The following is a 27,522-nucleotide window of genomic DNA, read 5'->3' on the forward strand; positions in this document are numbered from 1 at the left end:
CCCGACGGCCGGCCATCTCCGGCCGGGAAGGGGCGCGAAAGGTGGTGCGGGAGCTTCACCGAGCTCGTGCGGTGGTCGTGCGCGCGAAAAGGTAGCTAGAAGAAGGACGGAGGGCGAGGTCCATGGAGCGGAGCGCTCCGGTGAGCTCGGCCACAACTCCGGCGAGAGATTCCCAAGGAGAGGGAGCTTCTCACGGCTTACCGAGGCGAGCACGAGGTGCGCGATGAGGAGTCAGGGATACGGGCGAGATGGAGGGTTCAATGGCGAGCTAGGACGGCCGGGCGAGCGAGCTCCGGCGAGGCGCGGCGCGCGGTGGCTATGGCGGGCGCGCGGTGAGAGGCAGAGAGGCAGCGCGGGAGAGGAGAAGTGAGGAGCGCTGGAATGCGGTGGGCACGTGGGGATACAAGTCATGGCCAGTAGTGCCAGAGCTGCCGCGGCGCGTGGACGCGGTGTCAGGCCGCCGTCGACGGGTGGCGCCACGCGGCGGGCAAGCCCTGACGCGGTCGGGGGCGTGGCGCGGCGACGGGCGCGGCGCGCAGGAGAAGGAGCCAGCGCGCTAGGCTGGGCCGAGGCGAGGTGGGCTGGAGCGGCGCGGTGGCTTCGCTGGGCCGGCTTCGGCCGTGGGCCAGAAGCGAGGCGACGGCCCGTGAAGGAGGGAAAAGCCTTTTTCATTTGTATTTTCAAGGAATTTTTAAATGCCATCTTTCAAATATTATTTTGAGCAAGAAAATGACATCTTTTGAAAGGCCCCGCTAATCACTCCGTCACCCGTCGCTCCTGCGTACAAACCCGTCTCCAATGAAAAAAAGGAAATCAAATCGAAAAGAAAAAGGAAAGCAAATAAAAAAAAAGGAAAATAGCCAGGGGTAGACCCACGGTAAAAAAAAAAGGAAACTACCATGCCTAGAGTCCAAAAAAAAAAAGAAACTACCGTGCCTCCCATGGGTCGCACCGGGCCGCATGCAAAACCATGCATAACAGACCGGGCGGGGTGGGTATGCTCTTGTTCACTAATTAATTATTAATTCTAGTCTGTATGTGATAATTTTAGAGGTCAAAGTGGTGTCAAAAATTTTCCACTCCTCTGACTCTGAATTTTGTAGATATCGAGAACACTTTTAATATATATACGGATACGAATAATCTGAATCCAATAGTGTGCGGATACGGGATAAGATATAGAACTAGCAAAATTAAGTAGATATAGATTCTCCGAAGTTTAGAATAGGATATCCGAAAATTTCTCTTCCTAAACTAAAGCCTAGAGGAATTCAGGATTTAAAAAAACTTGTTTGACTCCATCACCCCATTAGCGATTTTTGAACAAAAACCCTATCAAGTGTTAATGGTGTCGTTGGTCGTAGGCTTGACAAAAATTTGAGGCTCCTGTGCAACGCAAGAGCATATATCTCTACAACTAAAAAAATACATAGCGTGATCGCCATTGTCGCCCCGCCCCGCTTGACCCACTCGTGCAGATGCCATCACCCCACTCACTCCGGATCGTCCACACGCAGAATCAAGACTCCCGCTCGATCACGTCCTTCATCAATTCTTGTACAAAGCGTGCTATCATGCCACCGACAATTTGTGGTCGCCATCGTCTGCAAATCCAACTAAACCCTAGCCAAGAAGACCAAGCAGGATCGGCACTGCCACAGCTTAGCATCCCCAATTCTGTGGACCTCCCTCATGTGACAGAGTAGGATCCCGTCTTTATTTGAAAATAGTTTAGGGTTCCGAATGCAAAATCACTTATTAACTTTTAATATTTTTTTTTAAAATGATCAACTCCGTCTCTATAAGCGTGGGCAAAAATTTGTGCTGCCGTGCAATGCATGAGCATGATTCTAGTACACAATAAAATTCAGGGCTCTTTCAAGGTGATGTAACTTCTATTCCATCGGTCACGGTTTGATGCAGCCTTTTCTTGGAAAACTATTTACAATGCAAGTTTCGAGGTGTGTCCTCCCGGAGGCAGGGAGTACAACCACCTGTACAGGCTCTCTCTCTCGCTCACGCGCGCGCGCACACACACTCTCTCTCTCTCCAGTTTGTGCACTAATCGCTGCTAATAGCCTAATACCAGTATATCACCCACTCTGCAGAATATCTATTACACTACATGTATATAATATCTGACCCTAACCCCTGTTTGACACTAAAGAAACTTGAGCTACATATTGTCCACGTAGTTCTGCAACCTCTGCCCGATGAGATAGCGCTCATCCCTGATAGAATCATGGAGTCTGACAACAAACCTGGAGAGTACCTTAGCTAGATAACAGAGCGCACACATGGCAAGGCTGCCCAGCCATGCAAAACGAAGCACTACAGAGTTCACGTCAGCGGAGTAGCCGAATCTTGGTGCCACGCCTTTTGCAAGCACGTAAGGAACACAGAGAGCAGACAGTAGCTTGACAGTGATTGGCATCAAAACATCTCGCAAGACCCACAATGCCCTGAGCCCTGAAAACCCATCCTCCCTTGCCTGAGTTAGCTTCCGATCCCACCTTTCGTCGATGAAACAGGCCAGGAAAGGTGCGACCCTTGTCCAACCAACCTTCAGATCAGAAACAATAAAACCAAAGTAGTTGCATCGCTCATTAGTGAACCTGGCTATAACCCAACCAAATAATGGTAATAATAGTATGTAAATTAGCTACAAGCTACCGTAAAGGTGGTCAGGAACCAGTTTTGCTGATCCAACTGTTTCAAACTAACAAGGTCAGGAAAGCAACAAAGAAAAGTTGCAGCTCACCAACTTAGTCCAGAATTTCAGCAATTGCGACCCCAAGAACCAAGTGCAGAAGAAATCGAAAACTGGAACTTCATCAGTGGGCACCACGAAGGGTAATATCAGTAGACAATCAACCAACAATCCGATTAGAAAGGGAATGACGACAACCTGACAACATATAGAAAGTCACTGAGCTGAATCAACCAGAAAGCAGAAAAACTAATAATGAAACCACCTCAGATAACTCACCCATAGGAACAAAAGCGGAGCACTCTTCAAAGCAGTTATAACCCGACTGCAGATTATAGACGACAGAAGGCGTGTTCTCCCAGAGGTCACATAAGCAAAGACATCTCTAGAGGCAGCAATAATAGTCGACAAGACGCAGAATCCGACAGCAAAAGCAAAAATATCTGAAGGAAAAAATGCACAAGTAAAGCCCAAACAATCTAACATATGAACTTAATCCACAATGTAGATCTACTGAGCTTTGGTGAACAATCATTACCATTGGACTTCAAAGCACCTGCTACTGGCAACTGAGGGATGGCAAACAACAATGCACGTCCAGCTGAGACTGGAGCAACAAGTAGAGCAGCAATGAACATGACAACAGTAAGCCACGCTGGCACCATGAGTAGTGCCAATCGAACAGCAAGAGATCTCCTGGTACATTGTGCCAAAAAAAGGGGATAAATGTCCAGAACAAACTCTGTGCCCGACTCCTCTTGATATGTAACATTTGTTGATTAAATAAAGCGAATGAGGAGAACAAATAAACAGGAGATTAAGAGAAAATTGCAGATCAACTGACTAACAAACTAAGACAGAGCATGACTACGAGCCAAACTGATGGCCTTCTCTGTGCACCTGTGCGCTGTGTGCCTTTGTAAATACAACAACAACAAAGCCTTTAAGTCCCAAACAAGTTGGGGTAGGCTAACTGTGTGCCTTTGTAAATCTTGTGTAAAAAATGTGGGCCGTTTTGGGCCATTAATAAGAATCAGGTGGGGAACTTCTCCCCCCACCCCTCCCCCGGTTGCCCCTCAAAAAAAAATGATGACCTTGTGCAACTCTATCTGACATGTCTAAGACTGACAAACAAAGGCTGACACAACACTATGTCAAAGACCCACATAGGATTAACTAACACTTTAAACGGGAATTTTCTAATCTCCAGATCTAAAGAGGCCTTCAGGGCATTGAATGACTATCAAAGAGCAAATATATTCAAGATGATGTGGTGCTCTGCTCACTTGTGTTTCCTTGTACACTAGGTTTAGCATGGTAAGATTGAGATTGCCAAATGAAATCCAAATAAAATTATGACACGACTATTTGCAACATGGGAATGGAAAGTTCTTTTCATAAAAATGTTGCAAATTACCTTCCTTTCAACCGAATAGGCACCTTTATTGTTCAAAATCACACATATGACTAATCCAGCTCTAACATGAATACTAATTCAATTCAAACAGATGGGGTACCTTTTATCCTTAGCCTCAGCAGGCCTACCATACTGATCTTTTGGTGTGACACTATTCCCAGCTTCAGATTCACCAGCACCATCAGGTTGGGCAGTCAATAAATCAGACAAACCAAGAGCCTGTCCGGTACTGGCAAACCAATACCGCAGTACCTTCTTCACAAGCAGAATAGGCTCAAGGTATTCGAGTGCATTGCAGATTAGAAGCTTCAGAAGAAGAAAACCAGATAGTAACTCTGCATAGTTTCGTGTTGGTTGCCAAAGTACTGTGCCCGTTGGAGGATCAAAGTAGCTGCAAGTTGCAAACATGAATTAAGATAAATAAGCAAATGACATGAGATGACAAAGGCTGGCAAATACCTCTTGCCACGATGAAAAATTAGCATAAAGAACTTACGTGATGTCTAGCGGGAACATGGTAGGTACCAAACGGAAAGCAATTTCAACAGGGACAAGAATGACCATCGCAACATAGATAAGGCTGAGAAAAAGACCGGGAACAATCTTGAAAAAGAACTTGCAGAATGGTTCCCCAATCTTGATTTTGCCTCCAGTAGTGTGGACAAAAGGGGTACCTAGCCTCAATGCCTAGTGACACGCATAACACACACATAGTGCTGGTCAGTTTCTGAGACAAGAAAACAACACACATACTCAAATGCTGAACGAAGAGCTATAGTACGACATACCGGGCGAAGAAGACTGGGAAGTAATGAGTGCAGCAGCAAACAGATACATCCAATAAGCCAGTGAAGAGCAGTAGAAGCAAATGATGAAGCAAATAGAAGTTGGAGCTTCTGGGGTATTTCCACACCAAACAATTTTGAAGTGTAGATATCAAGCGACCAGCCAAAGAGCAAAGGCCATATTACAAGAATCACTGTGAGATTAAGAGAAATATTTGCTAAACTTATGATCCCCCTGAAGAAGTGCTGCAAGAAAGTGCCTGTCCTACCGAGCATTACATGTATGCTAGGCAGCATCTTAAGAGGGCTAAATAGCCAGCACACCAAGTCGGTTAAGGCATCGAAATAAACTGTGATGGTAAGTTGCTCGCCCCTAGAGTATTGCTGGAAAGTATGCAAGGCAGTAGAGAGCAGAGCCGCCACAAGGATAAGCCCATATCCAACTAAAAGCACTGATGTTGTTGAAGTGGAGGAGTGTGTTATATCCAGAGTGCCAGAGGTGAAACACGACATGCAGCATAATAGTATCCTTCCCAGTGAGAAGGGGAGAAACCCAAGCAGAAAAGCAAATGCCACATCACCTATTACCACCTGATAATGAGTTAGCAGACAGAGACATTATTGTCAGAAGAGAGATTAATTAAATTAAATTAAATTAAATTGCATTTTCTGGAAGGAAAACAAGTAGGAGTAATAGTAGTGAATACTAGGTGACAAATAGATCCAAACCATACCATCAGGGCTGCTTCGACGGTGTGTAGCGCAAGGACCTGCAAAGTATCCAAGCCTCCAAAGCGGTGCTGCAGGTGAGCTTCGAGGCGCGCCACCCAGAGCGCAAGGGGAGCAAGGGCATCAGCAGCGACTCTGGCAGGGGCGTTGAGCTGCCTAAGGTTGGGGAGCTCTCTGAGGAAGGCTCTTCTGATGGAGACGCAGGCAAGGACAGTGTCCGTCGAGGGCATGAACCTCATGGCGTAGGGCCTGAATAAGGCGGAGGTGCGGAGGGAGAGGAGGCGGCGCACTTGTGCGGAGGTCCTGGAGAGGGCGAGGCGCCAGACCCAGAGGGTGGTGAGCGGCATGATGAACTCCCAGACGCAGATGGCGAAGAGGAGGGAGAGGAGCAGGAGCAGCCAGGACATGAGCTTGTTGGCGAGGCCAAGCATGAACTCGGGGAGGGGCAGCCTGATGGGAGCGTTTGCGGCGTAGATGGGGGCGATGGAGATGGGGCGCTTGCACACCTGAAAGACATTGGATTGGATTGGTTCATCGATCGATTCATTCAACCCCATCACAAGCAATATCGAAGTGAACCGAAGCAGAAGCAGAAGCAGCAGCAGCATCAGGCGCCTAAAACCCCCACAATCGAGGCGGCGATTCGAAGGGTGATGTAACTAATTGCTCGCGCCGACGATGAGCAACACAACCTCACCTCGCATCTGGGTGATGACGATGCCGAGCTGAAGCCACGTCGCGAGGACAGCCATCGGAGCAGGCAGTCGTCGTGGACGAACCTGATGCTTCCGCGGCAGGCGCAGGGGTGGCGCAGGGGCCGGCCCGCCTCTGCCGGGAGGTGGCAGATGCGGCACGCGTCCTCGTCGTCGCCTTCCGCTTCGCCGGGCAGGAAAGGGGCGATCGCCGCGTCGGCCATGGTGAGTCAGCCGTACCGTTCCCCACTCCCCGGGTATCGGCCTCGGGAGAGGAAGCACCTACCTCTGCCGCCTTGCCTCTCTGCCTCTGCCTCGTGGACAGGACAGGGAGGGAGCGGGCCGTGGGCCGTGGGCCGTGGGCCTGCTAGCCTGCCCCTCTCGGTCATTCCTTTTTTTTTTCTGGTTTCTTGTTTTCCAAGAAAGAAAGAAAACTGACTGATTTTCTTTTTCCCAGGGAAAAAAAATTGAACGTCAACAGTGAATCAATTTTCAAGTTGATGCACTTTGAGATACTTCATTCGCTGTGGATTTTTCACTGCACCAGCACTGAATCATGGGTTACCAATTATTTAGAGGACCCGATCTCATCTGATTGATGATGATACCAAAATTCAAACACCCACATTCCATATTTTCTAAAATATAAACACAGTACACACAACACAAACAGTTTCCCTAAATCACATTCAAATTGTTTAGCGCCCAATGGACACTCGATTTTTTTATACCAATCAATCAGCTCATTGTGGACAGATATTTTCTAATATATCTGTCGGTTCCCAGAAGAGGGTTAAAATCCTGCTTGGATAATCCGTACGTGAATCCAAACATTTAATATCCCGTACTATATCCATATCAAATACTTAAAGTTGGATTTCTTATACATCTATCCGTATCATATCCATATCCAAATACTTAAAGTTGGATTCTTTCTTATACATATATGACAGATATCAATATCCGTGTTCGACTCTAAATCCTATAAAAAAAAATGGCTACCCGTACCTCAATATCCATTCATGTCTGATCCGGTTTCAGCCAAGTGCGGGCACTAGAAGGGAGGAGATGAGATAGATAGCGATTTAATCTAAGCCCTCAGTTTTAGATCTAAGGCCAAAAAAAAAGTGTCAATAGACTTTGAAATACCCGATTGTTCACTGGACAGCTTCCAACACAAAGCCAGGGAGTGTCGGAAGATAATATTATACGAATATATATATTAGAAAAAGAACTTCCTACTAGTATTATCGTCATCACCATCCATCCATTGTGGTGTCTCCTATACTGTATTTACATGAGGGAGACTCAATCAGGCCTAGCCTAAGCCTACTCTAATCTCATACTAGTACTAGTACTACTATTTTCTCGGTGGTTGGGCCTACCTCTATCTTCTTCCAGCCCCCCAGTGAAGGATGAGCATGTTCCACACAAAATCATAAATGCACCGCAATCATTATACTTGAGTTCCCCTTCCCCTTCCCCTTCCCAGCAATTAAACTTTCGAATCAAAAGATCACCCCAACAGAATCAAGCCTGCCATTACTTGTTCTGCTTCACCTTGCTCAGCGTAACACATATGACATATTATCACCTTATCCTGCAATGCAAGCCCAAGATGTGGTGTTCTTCATGCCATTTATAGAGCAAATCAACCAATGCATCTTTGCTTCCCATCAGCTCCCATCCCTTCCAACGTATCTTGCTACATCAGGTTTATGTCAGCCTTGCCTATTGTACACACACCAAGAGAAGCAACCATCAGGGAAGAATACATACAGCCTTCATTGCTAGAATGTGCTTCTGTCGCAACATAATCACTAAGGCTGTGGTCTTACCCCTCTGTACAAATGAACAAGTGAACTTAGGTGCTCTTCATTTACATGTACGGGCAAGGAAGGCATCTGATCCATGATACCTAGTGTCTCCCTCATTCTGTAACGAAAAGATTTACAGAAGTTACCTCACTTGGAGAAACGAAAAAAAAAAATGCTTTCACTTTGACAAGGACCAAAGAGGCATCATGGCAGCGTTCATGTTCATATTAATTACACAGAGACATGACTAGAACAAACTTGAATATTAGTCGATGATGTTCGAGAGAAAAAAATTAGTCGATGATCACTTCAGAACTCAACCATATATGAAGCCTGTGCTTAGTCTATGTGTGAAGCTGAACGAACAAGTAATATCGTACCTTTCTGAAATTGCTCTTATATTGTTATTTGTGCGCAGGAATAGGTCCACGTTCTCCTCCGTCTGCAAGAAATTTGGAATTTCAAAACAAGGTTAAAACAAAATAAGCTTCTTTTCTTTTAGAAGTGCTGCTACAACTCAAGCTTTCATGCGTAGCTTTCAAGTTCAAACTACTATGTCTGTGTTTCGCAACCATTTTTTATTTCCATGTTTCATCTATTGACCAACAGATGGTGGGTGTACCCCTAGCAGCAGTGCCTAGCGTGCTCCTCTTGCAGTAAGTATGATGCACTAACATATTTAGGATCATAAATAATAGACATTAGATAAAGTATATCAGTATTCCAACCTTAAGGGTCCTGATATTTGCAGCAATCTGGCTGAGTAGCTGATTATTTTCCTCCAGAAGCTGAGTTGCACTATCTAAAACAGGGACTGTCTCAGAACGGGGAAAGAGGAGCATCGTCAGGACCAAAAAAAAAAAAATCAGCACAAAATAGTTCCATGAAAACACATCAACAAGACAGAATTTTTTCAGTTATTTGTCTAACATGTATGTTACTATATTGAATTACAGTTAGTGCAACATAAGTACTAGTACATAGCAACATGCAACAGCACTGTTCAAAGGAACTGTTACAACCTCATGCATTGTTCGTATGAGACGCATTGGAACAAGCTAGTTGAAAGTTTGAGAGAATATCAGTAGTCTTGTTGTGAGTAGGAGTTATTTCATGTATTTCAGTATTTTAGATAAGTTTCATCTGTTACAGATAAATGAATTGTGTCTTCTAGAATTAAAAGGAATGTCTTATAAAAACAGAATGCATCCGTTGCTTCTCTCCCAAAGACTATTTCCTCAATTCACTACCTTTCTTTGATTCGTAACAGCAATTAAGGACAATATGTGGAGAGAATTATTAACCAGCCCTAACTGAGGCTAGATGTGGTCATGTGGATGCTATAGCTATACTAACCCTACAGTTAAAAACTGCTTAGAAGTTGAACTATACAATTGAATTTGAAACATGTCACACGGAGCAAATGGTTTAGCACATTCAAAGGAACAAATCCTCTATTGATGGACCAACCTTCCATGGGGACCAAGCTATTTTGACTTGGATGATGCAGTGATATTGAAAATGGGAACACATTGTTTGGAGGCAGCATCGGAATATTAGTTACCGAGGTAGATGCAGCCATTTTATTCTGCACCGATGCAGCAGGAATGTAATCATCAGAAAATGAGTAGAGGAGCTGCTGTATAAGCTCTAAAGCTACTGGAGTATGTATCCGAATGAATCATTCGATGACACTTAAGACAAGAATACCTTCGAGTATGTCATGTTTGTCCCTGCAGGATATCCATCAGGTTTCCTCCTACTACTTTCTTTGCCCTGAAATGGCAATAGTGCACCGAAAGAAACAGGCAAGCTATGAGTAATATAAGAAGTAATGACAAACTAGAGCTGGGTCCAGAGCTACTAGTGAAGATGAAAACCTAGAGACAAGAGGACTGTTTGTTCCAGCTAGTAAACCACAATAAGAAGCAAGCTTTCCACAAATTAGCAGAGACTTGAAGTCTTGAGTGTAAGACCGCTAGTAGGGCTATTCATTTGTAATTGAAGACCATAAAGCCCAAGTCCCTTGCACACAAGGAAAAGGAGCAAAAACAAATGATGGGTTCAGAAAGGTATGGTGCTGTAATTGAAGCAAGAGACCACCCTCATTCAGTTGGGGGTAAGAAAAATAGGATGTAAGCCTACAAGGTGTCAGGGTGTGTGAAGAGATGAGGACTAAGCCCCATGGCTATCCATGAGATGGTGGTATGGCGGCTGGTGGATGCATGACAGAAAAGTGTGAAAAAAGAGAAACTTACAGGAGTCCAGACGCATCTTAGTGCAACATCCCTAATGGTTTTAGTGGGCAGCATAGCAGCAATCTTAATGTACTTCATAATACTAGGTTCATGGGCGTACCTGGCAAGGAGTATAGTATGTTTAGGGTGAGATGCGGCTAATATTATCCTATCGAACAGGAGACAAACATGATGATAAAACTGAAAAACAAGAGAACCCAGCAGGCCAGCTTAATCTGACTAAAACAAAGGTGCAATGGATATGCTAGATTCCATTGAGGCCTAGTACCATTTGATTTGATTTGATTGAAGGGGCGCAATTTGATTCATTATGGAGGCCGCAAGCGAATGGCAAGAGAATGCAATAATAAGTAAGCGCAGACAGGGTGTTTAAGTTGACCTGATGAGGCCCTGATTCAACGTTGCGATCTCATCGGCGGACCAATCGGCAGGCGAACCAGTGACGAACTTGTACTTTGGAGGGGATGGAAGTGAGGAAGGGTTGGGGACAGGGGGAGGGGGCAAGAGGGTGGCAGTGCTGGTGCTCGCAGGCGCAGGAGGAGGTGGTGGTGGTCTAGGCATGAAGGTGGGATTGGGATCAGGACCGGAGGAGTGAGAGTTGGAGCTCCCCATGAAGCAGAGCATGTGGTGGTGGGGATCGGTGATGGTGGTGGTGGTGGTGGTGAGCCCTCCCCCTTGGTCCTGAAGCGGGTAGAAGGGCATGGCCATGCCGGAGTCAGCGGCGGCGGCCATGTCCCAAAACATTTATCTCCCTCCCTCAACAACCGAGACAAGGGGGTGAGGAAGGAGAATTGGGAGGGAGGAAGGAATCCCTGTCAGGCAACCCCCATTTCCAAGCACCCGACCCTGAAATCTGCTCTTGCTAGGGATGGTAGGGTTTGAGGCTACGGAGGCGACGAAAGAAACGGGCAAGCGGCGGCCGCTGCGGCGGCGACCCGTGACCCGTCCTTGCGGGCTCCGGCTCCGGCTCCGGGGTTGTGGGCGTGAGTAGATCGAGCGAGGATGGATTGGATTGGATGGACCTGACTCGTGAAGTCGTGAGTGAAGGAGGGGAGGGCGGGCAAGCACAGGCAGCGAGAGGGAGAGAGGGAGAGCCGTAGAGGATCCAATCGACGACGACAACGAGACGAATCTCAGGCGGTCGTCCAACTCTCAAAAGTGAGCTTTGCCTTTGCCAGAATACCATCAGAGAGGATTTCGCTTTGCTGTTATGAAACTAAGAGCCTCTTTGACAGGGCTCGGCTCTTGTAGGGGCTTCAGTTTCGGTTTCTGTAGGAGCTGTGCCAAACGTCTGTTTTGAAAAGGGTTTCGTATGGGGAGCCGGTCAAGAGCCGGAGCTATTTTTTGCCTGTGCAAGAGAAGCCTCAAAAACGAGCTCGCGCGGCTCCTTGCTGTGGATTCACGTCGTCTAGTGCGAAGGAGCCGTTTTGCCAAACGTTTTCCTTCAGATGAGTCAGAGCCGGAGCCATTTTCAGAGAAGCCAGAGCTCTGCCAAACAGACCCTAAATTAACATATTTTAGAAGTTTAATATTTTGATTGTCACCTTTCCTCCCTCTCGGTCGCCTAAACTTTTAGACTATCCATCTCAATGTTCAGATAACCTGCTAGTAGCGGTCACTATGTTTATCACACGAGAGAATACTACTAATAGTTATCATTATTGACTGAAAAACTATTATATTTCAAACATATGAATATAGCAAATCCCTTTGATTGGTGATTGATTGATGAATATTTGTGAACGAGTGATTTCGTCATTTTACTCCTAGCACTTGACTTACCCATTTGGACCTAGGAACATATGCCTTTGTTTCTTCCATTTTCTTCTCTTCTTCTCCTTGCGTGACTTACTGCGAACTGGCGCCATCCCATATCAGGCCCTCTATCCTCACTGATCCTTCACCACCCCCGTTGTCACCTCCCTTGAACCCACCGTGTCACTGTGAGTTGGTGTCGCCCGCTTAAGTGGTCCGCCACTTTGTTGTGTACATGACAAATGTTGAATAATTAGGCAATTTTTAGATTAATACCAGAATATGAATCATGAAAATCTCATAAATTAGCATGTAGAGCCATAACATACTAGTTAGATTGGACATTGTTAACAACGACATAACGAAAGCTCATCGTGATCAACATAGCAGGCAAACGACAACAATAGATTGGATCACTTGGTGTGCACCTTTCGTTTGCAAGATGGATTTCTTATGTGGAATACTAATGGATAGGGCCTCTTTGCTAAGTGCTACAAGATCTAGTGCACTAGAACTCGTGGTTATGGACCCGAATCCTTTAGTATGGAACATTGTCTTTTCCAAGTAAAAACCCTAGTATATGAAAGAATGAAAATGTGCTTTCGTTCTCGTGGAATAAGAAGCCCTCGTACCTTAACGAAAGGAAAATAGGAACTTTTCGTTAGGTATTTGACCAAATAGGATCATCCAGTTCATATACAAACTATCACTAAAATACCCGATAGGGCTAAGTGGAACGAAAAGGGTTTTCCATGAGATGGTAAATGCTTAAACGCGTTATGTCGCTGTGAGTTGGTGTCGCCCGCTTAAGTGGTCCGCCACTTTGTTGTGGCCACGACAAATGTTGAATAATTAGGTAATTTTTAGATTAATATCATAATATCAATCATAAAAATCGCATAAATTAGCATGTAGAGCCCCAACATACTAGTTAGATTGGATAGCATTAACAACAACATAACGAAGATCATCGCGATTAACACAGCAGGCAAACGACAACAATAGATTGGATCACTTGGTGTGTACCTTTCGTTTACAAGGGAAGACGGTGTTGCTAGTGGTGGAGATGTAGAGGGAGACGCTGGTGATGGTGCAAAGTCATCGATGAGCGATGGAGAAAGAGCTCATAGCAGCTGACGACGAATACATCGGGACGTAGCGTCGCCTGTCTTGAATGGAAGGGAGCAGTCGCGCGAAGAGCGCTTCCCAAAAAGCTTATTCGCCCTTCGGTGACCTACTCTCCCGATCACCATTGCACACCTGCATGGCGAGGAGCCGGATTTCGGCGAAACATTCATGTAGGTGCACCACACCCGCGTCCTTCACACGGTCCGGCCCAGGCCAACGAGTGAGTGCGTGCATAAAAGCTCTAGTTTAGTTTTGGTGAATTGATGAAACCCTAAGTGATAACCTAATTCATCTAAGTGATCATGAGATATGTAGCATTATTCCAAGTGGTGAAGCAACGGTGAAGATCATGATGATAGTGATGCCATGGTGATGATCAACTGCTTGGACAAAGAAAAGAAGAAAGAGAAAAACAAAAAGCTCAAGGCAAAGGTGAAATTGATAGGAGCTTTTCGGTTTAGTGATCGAGACACTTAGCGAGTGTGATCACATTTAGGATCGATAGTCGTACTATTAAGAGGGGTGAAACTCGTATCGAAATGTGGTTATCAAAGTGCCACTGGATGCTCTAACTCATTGCATATGTATTTAGGATCTAGTGGAGTGCTAACACCCTTTAAAATATTTGTGAAAATATGCTAACACATGTGTACAAGGTGATACACTTGGTGGTTGGCACATTTGAGCAAGGGTGGAGAAGTTGATGAAGTGAAGGAGATGATAGTCACTGAAAAACCGTGACCGGACACCGGTCACGTGATGACCGGACTTGGGGGAGCAGCGTCCGGTCATTTATAAAATCAGTGGTGTGCTCGGGCTACTCTCGGCCTGAGACCGAACGTAGGTGATCGGACTCTGGCTGAACACTATTCAGCGTCTGGTCCTGCTAATGTGGCAACACGCAGAGAAGAGGAGGAGAAGTAGACGCACCAGCGCGTTCGGTCATGGTGGACCGACCGTGTCCGGTCAAAAAAACTCGGCTCTAGTGCCTTACTGGAAATGATCGGACTCCAGTGATGGAGCGTCCGGTCACTTTGAGCAGTGCGTCCGGACACAACTTAACACGTGGCACGAAGCAGACTAGCCGTTAAGATCGAGCGCTCAACATTTGAGGCTGATGACACGTGGCGAGCATCGGACGACCGGACGCTGGAGTCCTGCGTCCGGTCAACCTGACCGGTGTGTCCGGTCAGCCTGTGTTTCACTAGACAGAGGAGCCAACAGTTCTATGCGTGGGGCTCTCTATTTAAGCCCTATGGTCGACTCAAGCTCACTCTCTTGGTCATTTGCATTGACATAGTAACCTTGTGAGCTTAGCCAAAGCCCTCCCACTCATCTCCATCATTAATTCATCATTTTTGTGAGATTGGGAGTGAATCCAAGTGCATTGCTTAAGTGTTTGCATCTAGAGGCACTTGGTGTTCATGTTTTGCTGTGGGATTCGCTTGTTACTCTTGGTGGTTGCCACCACCTAGACGGCTTGGAGCAGCAAAGATCGTCGAGCGGAGGTTGGTGATTGTCTCCGGCTACGATCGTGGTGATTGTGAAGGGTTCTTGACCTTTCTCCGGCGAAGAGCCAAAAGATACTCTAGTAGATTACTCGTGGCTTGTGTGATCCTCATCTTGTGTTGGTTGTGCGGCACCCTATTGAGGGTTTGGCGTGTGATGCCAATTAGCGTGTGAACCTCCAAGTGAGTGAATCGCCACAACGAGGACTAACTTGCCGGCAAGCAAGTGAACCTTGATAAAAAATCATTGTGTCATCATTTGATTTCGAAGTGATTGGTCTTCATTGGTATTCATTCTTGTGATTGATTGGTTTATTCCTCGACTCGACGGTATAACTATCTTGCTTTCTCTCTCTACATTACCACAAACTAGTTGTTAAGATCTTTAGCGTAGCTATTCGTGAGAGCTTGTTTGTTTGGTTAGTGTGGCTCTTTAGTTAGTCTTTGAGAGCATACTAACTTAATGTAGTGACATAGCCATTGTGTGGATAGAGATTATAGAAACTAGAATTATGGTAGGTGGCTTATATTTTTAATAGGCTACCGCAACACTCGCTTCGCCTCATATTTGTCTAACCGGTTTGCTAAGTATTGTTGTAGAAATTTTTAATAGGCTATTCACCCCCTCTAGTCATTAGGACCTTTCAGAGCATGTGGGCTTCCTTTGTCCTCACACTAGACTTGAGAAAAGTAGAGAAGACTTTCAGATTTAAACATGACTAGCTCCATTTCCCCAAGTAAGGTGGGACTAAAGATTTCCACTTCCCTCTCTTGCTTACATGAATGGGCCTTTAAGATTTTCTTAGAAATTTTAGGAATTCTATTGGGCCAAGCCCATTTATTCCAACAACAAATACCTAGGCAAGAGGTACCGTCGTCCTTTGGGTATTCGTGCTTGCGCCCCATCAAAGAGCACACTCAACCAAATTCTGATGCAGTCGAGCTCCCCATAGAGCTCGGCAAGGAAAGAGCTCAGCACCGATAGGGCCCACTCTCAAAGTCCACACACGGAGGGAGAACGCTCGCGTGAAAACATACACTCCTCATCTTAATAGAAAAATGGGAAAATTGGTCTGGTAGCATTGAAAGATCGCCGTATCCGGAAAATACCATCGAAATTTTGCCGCTCCGTAAAATACCATCGAAAGAATGCAATGTCACCTGGATATAGCATTCCGTCATGTTTGGAGCAAACGCCGTCGCCTCCGTCAAGCTCGTCCCCTTCTCCTTCCTGTGCTCCGATCCTGTCGCGAACTCAGCTGAACCCTCTCAGCGACCTCACCGTCGAGGTCGGCACCTCCAGCTTCGCGCTCCACAAGGTGAGAGACTGAGAGCTCCTTGGCCTTGCACAAGAACGCGGCAGAAAACCAAAACGATGTGCTAACGCCGACGGCATAGCTGTTCGCGCAGTTCCCGCTGGTGTCCCGGAGCGGCAAGATCCGGCGGCTCGTCGCGGAGGCCAAGGACGCCAAGCTGGCGCGGCTCAACCTGCACAGCACCCCGGGGGGCGCGCCGGCGTTCGAGCTCGCCGCCAAGTTCTGCTACGGCGTCCACGTGGACGTCACGGTCGCCAACGTCGCCATGCTGCGCTGCGCCACGCACTACCTGCAGATCACCGACGACTTCTCCGATAAGAGCCTGGAGCTCCGCGCCGAGGCGTTCCTCCACGACGCGGTGCTCCCCAGCATCGCCAGCTCCGTTGCCGTGCTCCACAGCTGCGAGGCGCTACTCCCGGCCGCCGAGGACGTCGGCCTCGTGCCCTGCCTCATCGCCGCCATCGCTAGCAACGTGTGCAAGGAGCAGATCACGTCGGGGCTGTCCAAGCTGGACCAGTGCGCGGCGCAGCTGAAGCCCGCCGCGGCGTTCGCCGACCTCGACTCGCAGGGCGACTGGTGGGGCAAGTCGGTGGCCGCGCTCAGCCTCGACTTCTTCCAGCGCCTGCTGTCCGCGGTCAAGGCCAAGGGGCTCAAGCAGGAGACGGTGACCCGGATCCTCATCAACTACGCGCAGAACTCGTTGCACGGGCTCATGGCCAGGGACGTGCACAGATGCGGTGGCAGCGCCGCGAACACTGACGCCGTCAAGAAGCAGTGCGCCGTCGTGGAGGCCATCGTGGGCCTGCTCCCGGCGCAGTCCAAGAAGAGCCCCATGCCGATGGCCTTCCTCTCGGGGCTCCTCAAGACGGCGATGTCGGTGTCCATGTCCAGCATCTGCAGGGCTGACCTGGAGAAGCGGATCGGCATGCAGCTGGACCAGGCCATCCTGGAGGACATACTCATCGCCGCCGGCGCGTGCGCGGGCGCGGCCACGCCGGGCGGGCACGGGCAGCAGCACGCGCTGTACGACACGGACGTGGTGGCGCGCATCTTCTCGGTGTTCCTCAACCTCGACGATGACCACAACGAGGAGGACGCTGGGTTCGACTACGACAGCCCGCGGTCGCCCAAGCAGAGCCTCCTGGTGAAGGCCGCCAAGCTGCTGGACAGCTACCTCGCGGAGGTGGCGCTCGACTCCAACATCCTCCCGTCCAAGTTCATCTCCCTCGTCGAGCTGCTCCCGGACCACGCTCGCGTCGTCACCGACGGCCTCTACCGCGCCGTCGACATCTTCCTCAAGGCACGCACCGATGCAGCCTGCTTTAATTTCCTTCGCCTAGCCAGAACCAGAAGGCAGCTAGCTTAACGTGCTTGTGCACCAGCCCGCGATTCCGCCTGCAGCAGCCAGACGCCGGAGCTCACTGCCATGGCCCCCGCCTAGAGCGGAGGCAGCGGCCGCGCTCACCTCAGGAAGGAGAAGGGGGCGAGCTTGATGGAGGCGACGGCGTTTGCTCCAAACGTGACGGAATGCTATATCCAGGTGACCTTGCATTCTTTCGATGGTATTTTACGGAGCGGCAAAATTTCGATGGTATTTTCCGGATACGGCGATCTTTCAATGCTACCAGACCAATTTTCCCTAGAAAAATAGGCTTTCAGTTCTAACTACTCCGTCTGTCTTATTCAAAGTGTCGTTTTTTATTTTTAGATTTCTTGTTTGACCGTTCATCTTATTCAAATTTTTTTGTATAAATATTATTTATTTTGTTATGACTTATTTTATCATCAGTGATACTGTAATAATGATTTATTTATTTTATTATTTACATAAAAATTGGAATAAGATAAACGATCAAACAAGAAGTTTAAAAGTAAAAAACGACACTTTACGGAGGGAGTAAGTTCTACCATAAAGTTTTAACACCCCTAAATTTTCGGGCCATTACAAATCCAGTAGACCTTTTTTTCTGAAAGAAATGGTACTTCTAAACTATCTCGGAGTCCCTCTATATTATACTTCATCCGTTTTAAATTATAAGACATTTTAGTTTTTCTAGATATATTGTTTTTACTATGTATCTAGATATAATGTATATCTAAGTATATAACAAAATTTATATAGGTAGAAAAGCCAAAATGTCTCATAATTTAGAATGGAAGAGCACTAAATTGCGAAAGGGAGTTAATGGACAATTATCAAAAGAGTGGTAGGTTTGAGGGGATTGACTCTTATACAGTCTCGCTTGGCTAGTATCCAATTTAACCTAACGTTAGTTATTTAAAGTTTCCTAAATGTATTGTCAAGGAAATTAATTTCCTAATGGCTCACTTTTTGATTTAGATAATAATCATAAATACCATCTTGCCAACTGGAAAGCAATGAGATTGCAAGCCTCTAATTACTTTGCTTGTTCTGGTAATTTTAAAACACACACATTTTCACTTGCGTTTGCTAGCAGCACAGCACTAGACCTTAACACATTCATATACAGTGAGGCATCAAACAGAAGAAGCGGGGTATTATGATTAACAGAAGCAGCATAGTATCATGATTCACGCACTGTAAAGCAATCAAGCCACAAGAAAACCAACCAGGCAAATGTAAACAGGAGTTAACAAAGGCGCCAATTGTGGTAGCAAATTTCTTGCTGCTCCTCTGGTGTTGTGTCTCTGTACAAAAATGAACACTACACCTGCAGAGTCGTCGAACACTGCATCATCATCTGTAGTATCTTCTCATCTTTGCCTCCAGCCCCAAAAAAGAACCCTTCCCGCGTGGAGGGTACTGCCATACTGGTACAGCTCAACAACTTGGTTTGCATTGGTAATCTGGTATCAGGTTAGAGTATCTAATCTATGAATCTATCTCCTATACAGCCAGTGATATGTATCACCCCAGACTCTCTTCCCTCTTGGATCAACTATATTATAGCCGGCCTCTGGTTAGTCACTACTCTGTTTTTTTTTTCTTTTTCATTGTCACTACAGTGAAGGGCGGGCCTGGTGCAAGCGGTAGAGTCTTACCGCCTGTGACCGGAAGGTCCCGGGTTCGAGTCGCGGTCTCCTCGCATTGCACAGGCAAGGGTAAGGCTTGCCACTAACAGCCTTCCCCAGACCCCGCACACAGCGGGAGCTCTCTGCACTGGGTACGCCCTTTTCATTGTCACTACAGTCAGGAGGGAAGCAGAACAGCCCCTGTTCTTCATATCACAACCGCCTAGCCTAGGTGCACCGAGACAGGAAGAACTCATAATCTGGATGGTGGTTCACAGACTCCCCACTTCCCTTTGGGACAACAGCTCTTGCCATGGCCAACGCACCCATCTTCAGCGTCCTCAGCCTCTCTTTATGAACTTCAGCAGGATCGGTTTTCGAAGAATCTTCTCTTGGCAGTTGCTTCAAATCTGGGCATCTCAGCTGAAACCACTGTTCTCCCTATATATAAACAAGAGAATGCAAATCAATCAGGTTATGCATAAAATCATCCCCTTAATATGACCTCATCATCGAAAGCACAAAAAAAACATTGCCCGCATATATATAACTGGAACACGTAGACCAAGCAATCACTAGAAATAAACTTCTACGAAGTGACTATTAATTTGGTTCCATCATTATCTCCTGGATTTTTCAGTTGAATTTAACAGCTATATGGACGATATGCTTTGGGAAGCAAACATTTCCTCCTGTCATCAAGGAAAACATCGAGTCCAAATGGTACCTTGTCGTTGTAACTCTGGAGACCAACAACTGGTGAAACTACACGTGTATGCTCGTCATTCGTATCCAGAGAGCATTTTTGATGAACCAACTTTCCCAGCGAATGGTAAGTAAGAAATGCCGCACGGAAATTACCACGAGGCACACGATAAACAGGATACCAGGCCACACAGAACCTACAAATGAAATATATTGAACATCACAAGAGACAAATAACCAAAAAAAACTTTAATATTGATATCAGTACAAACTGAGGAAACGCTAGTGAATAAAGCATCCAGGCTCAGGAACAAACCAGGAAGCTGGATGAAGCTCACATAATTTCGCATTTTGCAGTTTTTCAGGGTCCCCAAAAATCCGGTGGTCAGAAACGTTTGCACCACTAACAAGCTCCTTGATCCTACAGATTGCAGCCAGATATTAACACAGGAAAAGGATATACACAGCCAGGACAATAAATAGTAGCTACAATTTAATTAAGTAAAAGTCTTTCTTATTGTGGCACAAAGGGCATAATGAAAGACCACCAAAATGGAAACAGTACATCTCATGCCACATACTCCCTCCGTTCCAAATTATAAGACAGTTTTGGCTTTTCTAGATATATAGCTTTTGCTATGTACTTAGATATACACTATGTCTGGATCATAGTAAAGGCAATGTATCTAGAAAAGCCAAAACGTCTTATAATTTAAAAGAGGGAGTATTATGAGAGATTCATTAGCAGCTTATAAATCCCCAGTTCTAAGCTACTCACATGGGCACAAAGTTCTCTTGCTTTAGGCCATAATTCATAAACATCCTGATCAGCTGAACCAATACGATACCAGAAAAAGAAAGCCCTCATGGTCACTTCGTCGTGAAAAGTTCTATTGCTCACAAACTCACTGACAGTTTCTAGAATACGGTTCGTAACAGCATTGTTAAATTAATTGCCCTTTTCTAACAAAGAAAAAGATCGCGATCCTTTTGATTTGTGAACCCAGAAGCATTTTGAGAAAGAAATGAAATGACACCAGAAATATTTCACAAGAAACTGTCGGTGTCAGGAACTTAAAAAAGAAGTGGAACCAGTGGTCAAAACTCATAATGGAGGCCTGTGGACAACTTACTTTTCAAATAATGGAGGCCGAAAAGAAGGTTGCTCTGTTTCAAAGTACTCAAACATAAGTTCGCCATGATCTTCTACATCCAAAGATGACTCTGGCAAGCATGCATTACTTTCCTCAAACAGTGTATGCACCTCATTCACAGGATGAGAGCTCATAGAGCTTGAAGTATTTGATGCTTTCAGTAATTCCCTCCCTTGTACACCAAAACTGTGATTCATGTTATTCATAGACCACCCAAACAATTGAATAGCAGACAGATAAGGCACAAAGTATGCAAAGAACTCTGAATTGCTGTTGCGGGATGTTTTAGAGCTGAGATTGCTAAGAGCTTTTACTTCCAATCCATAGCACCCTGGCTCTTCATACCACTCCCATATTCTCTTTAAGGAAACATTAGAGATGTCATGCTGACAAACTGAGTTGCTAACTACTTGGTCCCATGAACAAGTGCTGCTTATCATGCAAGGTGCACAACCAATAACGGGAGTTGCGGAGTATATAAATGTCTCAAGATCAGAAATTGGATAACCAGCAGCAAGGAGAACATCTGCAGCAACCTGAACTTTATAGGCATCGTTTACAACCCTGAGCGTCTGGGCTAGATGCGTTCTAGAGTTACAGAGCCCTTGACAGCCATGGTTCCCTTCAATAGATGAAACTGTACTACGTCCAACCATTAATTCAGTTGTCGATGACTCAGACCCTGCAATATTTTGAGTACAACATCATGTTAGATGCTACTGCGCTTGCTGCAAGCAGTGTTACTTTCTTATCACAAGGTTTCATTATTAAGGAAAAAAAAGGAAGTGATGCAGGATCTAAAGATGGGAGTCATACTAGGTGATGATCGCCCAGAAATAGTTTCGCTGGCATCATCGGATTCGAACTGAATCCTGCAGTCTTCTTTTCTGCATGGGAAGAGCCCCTATTGTAATATCTGTTGATTCACCAGACTCTGAAGTACAATTTCCCTTTAAAGACTCCGGAGTTGTCGGTTCAGAAGAGGAAATTGATCTCGTCTCACAACGTACTGATTCTCTGCTGTTAAGAGCATTGGATAGTTCTCTGTTCAAATAAAGCTGCTGTGCTGCCTTCTCAAAACCGGTAGTTGATTTTCCACAAGTTTTTTCTCTTGGACCTGTAAAATGATTGAGACTTGTTCCTAACTTGGAATCTTTAGCTGGAATTCCATATTGGGTCTCCCTACAAACATTGCTTGGCCCCTGCATGAAATTCTTGGTAGAGTTTTTCAGTGCAATTCCATGCTGAGGGTGTATCCTGCTAACATGATTTTGTCTATGGGACCAGTCGTTACTGTTGACTTCCTTGGTCATCTGCGTTGAAGAACGGCCGACATATTTTTTATTTCGATCAAGTGTAAATGTGGATGCATGCTCTCCATAACTCTTCCACAATGACATTTTCTTCTCCTTTCTGGCTCTCTTTCTAGATATTACAAGACAGAAATCATTGTCACTGCTTGTGTCGCTGCACAAGTGGGCTGCCTGGACTCCACCACATGTACCAACGCTCTTTGGGGAACAAATGCCACTATCGTAATCAGACTTCTCTAGCCAATTCTCATCAAATCCACTGTTAGAGCTGCAAAACTCTGTCGCTTCACATGGATCAGGTCCACGTTCATTTCTGAATATAAACAGAGCCTTGGTATCATGGTTACAGTTTCGCACTACTGCCAGCACTAGCAAGTTTCTTGAGATAAACCTGTAGATACAGAATTTTGAGTATTGTCCAAATGCCTGAAGCTACTGCTATCACATTGTCCACACAATGCAGGGCACAGAGTTGCTGATCTAGACAGTTCCATCTCATCACAGTAGGACGCACTCGAAACTGAACCACCTGAGCAGCAACGGTACTCATTATCATTATCACTCTCAGGAGCCTCTTCAGAACCTTCCTTGACAGAAGAACTGGGAGAAGTTTCCTCAAAGCGTATATCACCAACATGCTTAGGTGAAAGTGTCGAATCTTCACAATCACCAACATCGACCGCAGGGGCAGCGCCATTGCTCTCTCTGAATTTAGCTTCAGATCCATCAGTCGGCTTCCTACAGTGTTGCCTGTGCTTCTTGCTTTTCTTTTTGCTCTTCCTTCTTGATGAATGTCTTGCATTATCACTTGGCTTGGTAAAGCTGTTGACTAAGAAATCTGAATCAGACATGCTATTGGATGTTGTAGGCTTATCTTCCAGTAGCCTTGATGAATTATCCAGCCATCTTCTGCGAGATCCATCTTGAGCATTAAGGTGCAGGAACAAAATCGATGGGGAGGATGGTGACAAGGATGATGTCTCAGGGCTCTCTTCTGGAGATGTAGGTTGAGATGAAGGATCATCACTTGCACTCTCGGTGAGTGATGGTGATTTGAAGTCATAACAGAAATTGAAGGGAATAACTGTCACGATAATACACCTGGCAAGTAAGCGAATACCAAGTTATTAATTAGCAAAGGACAACAAGCCGAGGAATTGGCAGAGGCAAAACATTTAAAGGACATTTTGCTAAGGGCAGCATGACATATATACAGCAGGTGCAGGGTAAAATTCTTTGTTGCAATATTTTTTTTCTGCAATCAGGCATAAATTAAGGGAGGAAGAAAGACAGAAACATGAGGTAAATTCAGAAAGGAGAAAAATCATGCATAAGCTGGTATATTCAACAGGTGGAATTAGAATAGAACATCTGTGTACCTCTGCTGCTGCTGCCTTGCCTCGAGGCGAGCTACTTGACGCTCCTGGAAAAAAAAACGTAGCAAGCAAAGCATTAGACAGAGTAGAGTTTGCGCACACTGTCTCGGGGAACTAGGAAAGCGCTAAGAAAAAGGGCATACAAACTGAAGGTTGAGTGGGTTCTTCCTCTCTGATGATCTCCCAAACAGGCGACGAGGCCTCCTATTTACAACAGCATCAGCAGCAGTTCTAGTAGGCATTCCATGTTCTGGTGGCATTTCGCATGAATCCTGCAAGTAGGACAAAAGAAAAAATGCACATGAGCAAGCACATGCTGAAGCATGGTAGCTTTTGGGCACTCCAGTGAGCATCTATCCAGACACGGAAATTTTAAGAGCCGTGTATCTAGGAAATTATGCCTCACACAGTCACGCACAGACTAGTAAATAGTAAGGAGGATGAGGGAGGAGTTGACCAAATAGCAGCAGGTGACTACATCCCCAGTTTCCACTCCCACTCCCTAGAAACGTTTGACTGGAAAGTGCAAGTTGCAGCACAAGAATGGTACTAGACTGGTAACTTTGATTTTGAAGTAGGTAGAGTTGAACGTGAACCTAGGGAGTAGTTGGGGAACAGTAATTTTTTCCATCATAAGATAGAACTTAGAACGAGGAAAGCAAAGGAAGGGAGGCTGAAGCGGAGTTGACGAAACAGAGAAGACCCTGAGCAGAAGTCGAAGCGGAATTGGTGGCTGCAAGTGGACTAGGAAGCCAGCATTGGAAGTAGGAGATGGCATCGCAAATTCGCAAACGTAGTGCGGGAGGAAGGGATCGCCGCGGATGGATTCGGGCGGCGGCTCGGCTCAGGTGGGCGTGGCTTGGGGGTTCTGCTGGATGAGATGAAATCGATATCCACAAACAAATGGATGGAGTATGGACTGCGAGGATCACAGAAATCAGAAGCCCAATAAATCCAATCTAGGGATTTTTTGTGGGAGCACTGGTTCGCTCCTCTTCCTACCCTAATAATTAATTGAAAAAATGAGCAGCAACGATCAATCTCCACCACCACCTAGACGACGAGACGAGACGATTAGGTTTGGGAAGCGGAATCAGAGCGAGGGCGGCGGCGGCGGCAAATTCGGAGAGTGGAAAGCAAAATCGCATGCTACGAGCAACAAGCGAAGGCGTCAGGGCATACGCACGCACCCTGAAGGCGAGGCGAAGGATCTGCAAGTGAGCGCTCCTCCGGTGCGAGATGGATCTCGATCTCAGCGTCTCGAGGTAGGAGGAGATGATGAGATGATCGCTCTCGTCACACTCGTGTTGCCTCTCCCTCTCGCCTTTCCTGTGTCTAGTAGATCGATCGATTCGAATCAAAAGAAAAGCAAAAGGAGGAAGAAGACGAAGGGGGGAGAGAGAGGGGCAGGTAAGGTGCCTCGCCTCGTGGGGAGTGTTGTGCCGGCCTCCTCCCTCTCGTGGGCTGTGCCTGTGGTAGCTAGCACGACTAGTACTGGAGAGAGAAGAAAAGAGAAAAACGAATTGTCTTTTGAATTAACTCTTTTTTTTAAAAAAAACAAATCATTTACAAGTGGTATTCCATATCAGGAAGAGAGATCGTCCGTATCAGGGATAGAGATAGTGTTGCTGCCGTTGATTTGATTATACCCGATTGATTTGCTTCATTTGTTTTTTAACTATAAATCTCATAAAACAGATCTCTTTTACTACCTTTATTTATTTATATATATACAGTGGCTGCCCGGCCCGGCCCGGCCCGGCCAACGGTGAGGAGGATCAGAGAAGAGAATATACCGCACGGGCGCACCTCCCCAACCCCAAGAGTGAAGACATAGAAGAAGACCAGACTGAGATTGAGACCCCGACCCCACCAGGCCAAGTTGACTTGTTCGCTGGTTGGTTTCTGAGCTGGTTTAGGCTGGCTGGTGCTGGTTTGTTGTGAGAGTAAAATATTATTGGCTGACTGATTTGGGCTGGCTGAAACCAACAAGCGAACAGCCTAACTGCAACTGCATGTCCCTTGCCTTGGTTGGATGGCAGAGGATGAAGGGGGTATTTGTTGCGTGCTTCAAGCGGATGGGGCCAATAGAACCCTCGTATTACGATTTTTGAACCAAAAAAAAAGAAAGGTCTTTAGAGGCCCCTCACTCATTCCTCTTGGATTGTTATAGAGTCCAAATCATATTGAAAGATATTTGAAATACGAGTCTATTCATATAACGTTTATATAAAATACGTTTTCAAATCTTTTCAAATCATAATAATACGCCCAACCATCAGCTAACGAGTTGTTCGACTGATGGTTTCTACGACTGATAAGCGGCTGAAACTGATTTGTTGTAAGAAAAAAACACTGTTCTAAAAGCTATCAATCTGCAAGTCCAGCTCGCAACCCAGATTCAAATCATGCATCACACATACATCCTACCAACCACACAAGCTCCAACAAAAATGCATGTTTGGTAGAGATTTACCAACGCAAGGAAAATAAGTGCCTCGTGGTCGTGGATGGATAACTGAAGCATGCACTCGGCGGAAGAATAGATAGTAGACTTCTATTATTACCCAAGCAAGCCCACACCAACAACTAACAATACATCCAATGGTCCAAATCCAACGGACGAAGACAAACCGTACAGCAGCAACGCGGCATGAAACACGCACCCGCCTCGGCGTCACATGATACAACCAAACCATGCGAGCAAGATTCAGGGCAACACCTCAATATCCATCTATCCAGATCAAGCCACGCACAGCACACGGCAAGTGCTAATCTCTCATGCATACCAACAAGGAATCGACAAATGAATTCTGCCCGGGCCTGGGAATATGCAAGTATGCAATGTACATTCAAACGATATGCAGTCCTCTAACAACTAACAGCAAATCTGCCTATCACATACGAACCATCATTCAACACCAAACCAGCAGCACCAGCATCAGTTGTCCCGCCGAAACAAACAACAAAGCAGTATAATGCCCGCCAGGCTGCAACCTAGGCTGTGCACCAAATGACCACACACCGCACATACACAGACAGTAAGGGTAACATCACCACTCAGCTGCTCGTCACATTGATTTCTCTTCCAAAAGAATGGCTCGGGTGAACCAAAACGAGTAATTGTATCACACTACATGCCTGACTAACCCATCTGTAAGCCTTCCTTGAAATTGCCCAAAATGGTTCCAGAAGCCCCATTAGTCCTCCCCAGCTTGCGCCAAGGGACTACAGTACATTGTGTTAGCAACTGTACATTTTTTCTCTACATACAATTCTACATTTTACCTCTTCAAACCAAGGCTTTAGCTGCTCCAGAAGCTCTCCTCAACTCCACCCAAATCACCAATATTCACATCAACAAATCAAAACCCGGCATCATTTGACTATTGTTCTTCAGACCTGTCACAATGACAAAGATTAGTCAAACAAGATAGCTTCAGACAACATAAGATCATACCTCAAAACTCACAGCTCAACGGAAGTAAAACATCTAATGGCAGCCACAAGGCAAAAAAGAAATGAGGCACTAGCCAAAAGCAAACAAGAAAAATGTGCCTGTAAAAAAAAGGAGGGTGCAATTAAAGCAATATTGATATAAAAATGGAATTATTTATTCCTCAATAGCTGTAACCTTGGAACCAGTGGCAAGAGCAACCAATAAAGCCAAGAGAAATAAATGATCTTGGTCAATGCAGTAAACATGAATAATGATAGCTGAATATTTTGACATCCAACATTCTCTTGAACAGATAATATATCGATTTCAATAATACACAGCAAAAATGCTCCTAGAGATTGACAAATATTCCAATTGCTGAAATGTTCAGTTTGGAGAGAGAAAAAGCGCAGTTTTTATTCTTCA

At 45.8% G+C, this 27,522-nt stretch overlaps 3 protein-coding genes and 1 pseudogene across 5 annotated transcripts; 1 reads left to right on the forward strand and 3 right to left on the reverse strand.

Moving 5' to 3' along the window:
• Positions 1 to 1,876: 1,876 nt before the first annotated feature.
• Positions 1,877 to 6,883, reverse strand: LOC136476710 (probable E3 ubiquitin ligase SUD1). The gene is made up of 9 exons (XM_066474645.1): positions 6,339 to 6,883; positions 5,647 to 6,147; positions 4,916 to 5,503; positions 4,624 to 4,814; positions 4,228 to 4,518; positions 3,249 to 3,406; positions 2,990 to 3,153; positions 2,762 to 2,908; positions 1,877 to 2,563 (listed from the first exon to the last, which is right to left on the reverse strand). The coding sequence occupies exons 1-9, from the start codon at positions 6,555 to 6,557 to the stop codon at positions 2,177 to 2,179; spliced, it is 2,646 nt and encodes an 881-aa protein (XP_066330742.1). The 5' UTR covers positions 6,558 to 6,883; the 3' UTR covers positions 1,877 to 2,176.
• Positions 6,884 to 7,279: 396 nt separating this feature from the next.
• LOC136476711 (uncharacterized) lies at positions 7,280 to 11,559 on the reverse strand. Of its 3 annotated transcripts, none has more exons than XM_066474648.1 (8): positions 10,788 to 11,559; positions 10,409 to 10,508; positions 9,861 to 9,926; positions 9,621 to 9,738; positions 8,879 to 8,952; positions 8,531 to 8,592; positions 8,172 to 8,268; positions 7,280 to 8,064 (listed from the first exon to the last, which is right to left on the reverse strand). In XM_066474648.1, the coding sequence occupies exons 1-8, from the start codon at positions 11,150 to 11,152 to the stop codon at positions 8,050 to 8,052; spliced, it is 897 nt and encodes a 298-aa protein (XP_066330745.1). In that variant the 5' UTR covers positions 11,153 to 11,559; the 3' UTR covers positions 7,280 to 8,049. The 3 variants fall into 3 exon arrangements, with proteins under 3 accessions (XP_066330745.1, XP_066330744.1, XP_066330743.1); XM_066474647.1 differs by having other exon boundaries at positions 7,292 to 8,064; positions 8,879 to 8,964; positions 10,788 to 11,556; XM_066474646.1 differs by lacking the exon at positions 7,280 to 8,064 and having other exon boundaries at positions 8,154 to 8,268; positions 8,879 to 8,964; positions 10,788 to 11,558.
• A 4,394-nt stretch (positions 11,560 to 15,953) lies between these two features.
• Positions 15,954 to 17,517, forward strand: LOC136469413 (BTB/POZ domain-containing protein At1g03010-like). The gene is made up of 2 exons (XM_066467616.1): positions 15,954 to 16,118; positions 16,210 to 17,517. Exons 1-2 carry the CDS (start codon positions 15,954 to 15,956, stop codon positions 17,479 to 17,481), a joined length of 1,437 nt encoding a protein of 478 aa, XP_066323713.1. The 3' UTR covers positions 17,482 to 17,517.
• Positions 17,518 to 18,723: 1,206 nt separating this feature from the next.
• LOC136476713 (uncharacterized) lies at positions 18,724 to 25,507 on the reverse strand (annotated as a pseudogene).
• Positions 25,508 to 27,522: the final 2,015 nt, after the last annotated feature.

Source organism: Miscanthus floridulus, chromosome 8 (assembly GCF_019320115.1).
Source record: "Miscanthus floridulus cultivar M001 chromosome 8, ASM1932011v1, whole genome shotgun sequence".
Taxonomy (NCBI): domain Eukaryota; kingdom Viridiplantae; phylum Streptophyta; class Magnoliopsida; order Poales; family Poaceae; genus Miscanthus; species Miscanthus floridulus.

What these genes read in the sequence shown, in the direction of transcription:
- LOC136476710 (XM_066474645.1), bottom strand. Translation starts at nt 6,557, where the DNA reads ATGGCCGACGCGGCGATCGCCCCTTTCCTGCCCGGCGAAGCGGAAGGC. An exon ending in ATGTTCCCGCTAGACATCAC is followed by an intron (nt 4,519 to 4,623) that starts GTAAGTTCTTTA and finishes TGCAACTTGCAG; the next exon opens with CTACTTTGATCCTCCAACGG. An exon ending in TGAAATTCTGGACTAAGTTG is followed by an intron (nt 2,564 to 2,761) that starts GTGAGCTGCAAC and finishes TCTGATCTGAAG; the next exon opens with GTTGGTTGGACAAGGGTCGC.
- LOC136476711 (XM_066474646.1), bottom strand. Translation starts at nt 11,152, where the DNA reads ATGTTTTGGGACATGGCCGCCGCCGCTGACTCCGGCATGGCCATGCCC. An exon ending in TTGAATCAGGGCCTCATCAG is followed by an intron (nt 10,509 to 10,787) that starts GTCAACTTAAAC and finishes ACTCCTTGCCAG; the next exon opens with GTACGCCCATGAACCTAGTA. An exon ending in ATAAGAGCAATTTCAGAAAG is followed by an intron (nt 8,269 to 8,530) that starts GTACGATATTAC and finishes TTTTCGTTACAG; the next exon opens with AATGAGGGAGACACTAGGTA.
- LOC136469413 (XM_066467616.1), top strand. Translation starts at nt 15,954, where the DNA reads ATGTCACCTGGATATAGCATTCCGTCATGTTTGGAGCAAACGCCGTCG. An exon ending in CCAGCTTCGCGCTCCACAAG is followed by an intron (nt 16,119 to 16,209) that starts GTGAGAGACTGA and finishes CTGTTCGCGCAG; the next exon opens with TTCCCGCTGGTGTCCCGGAG.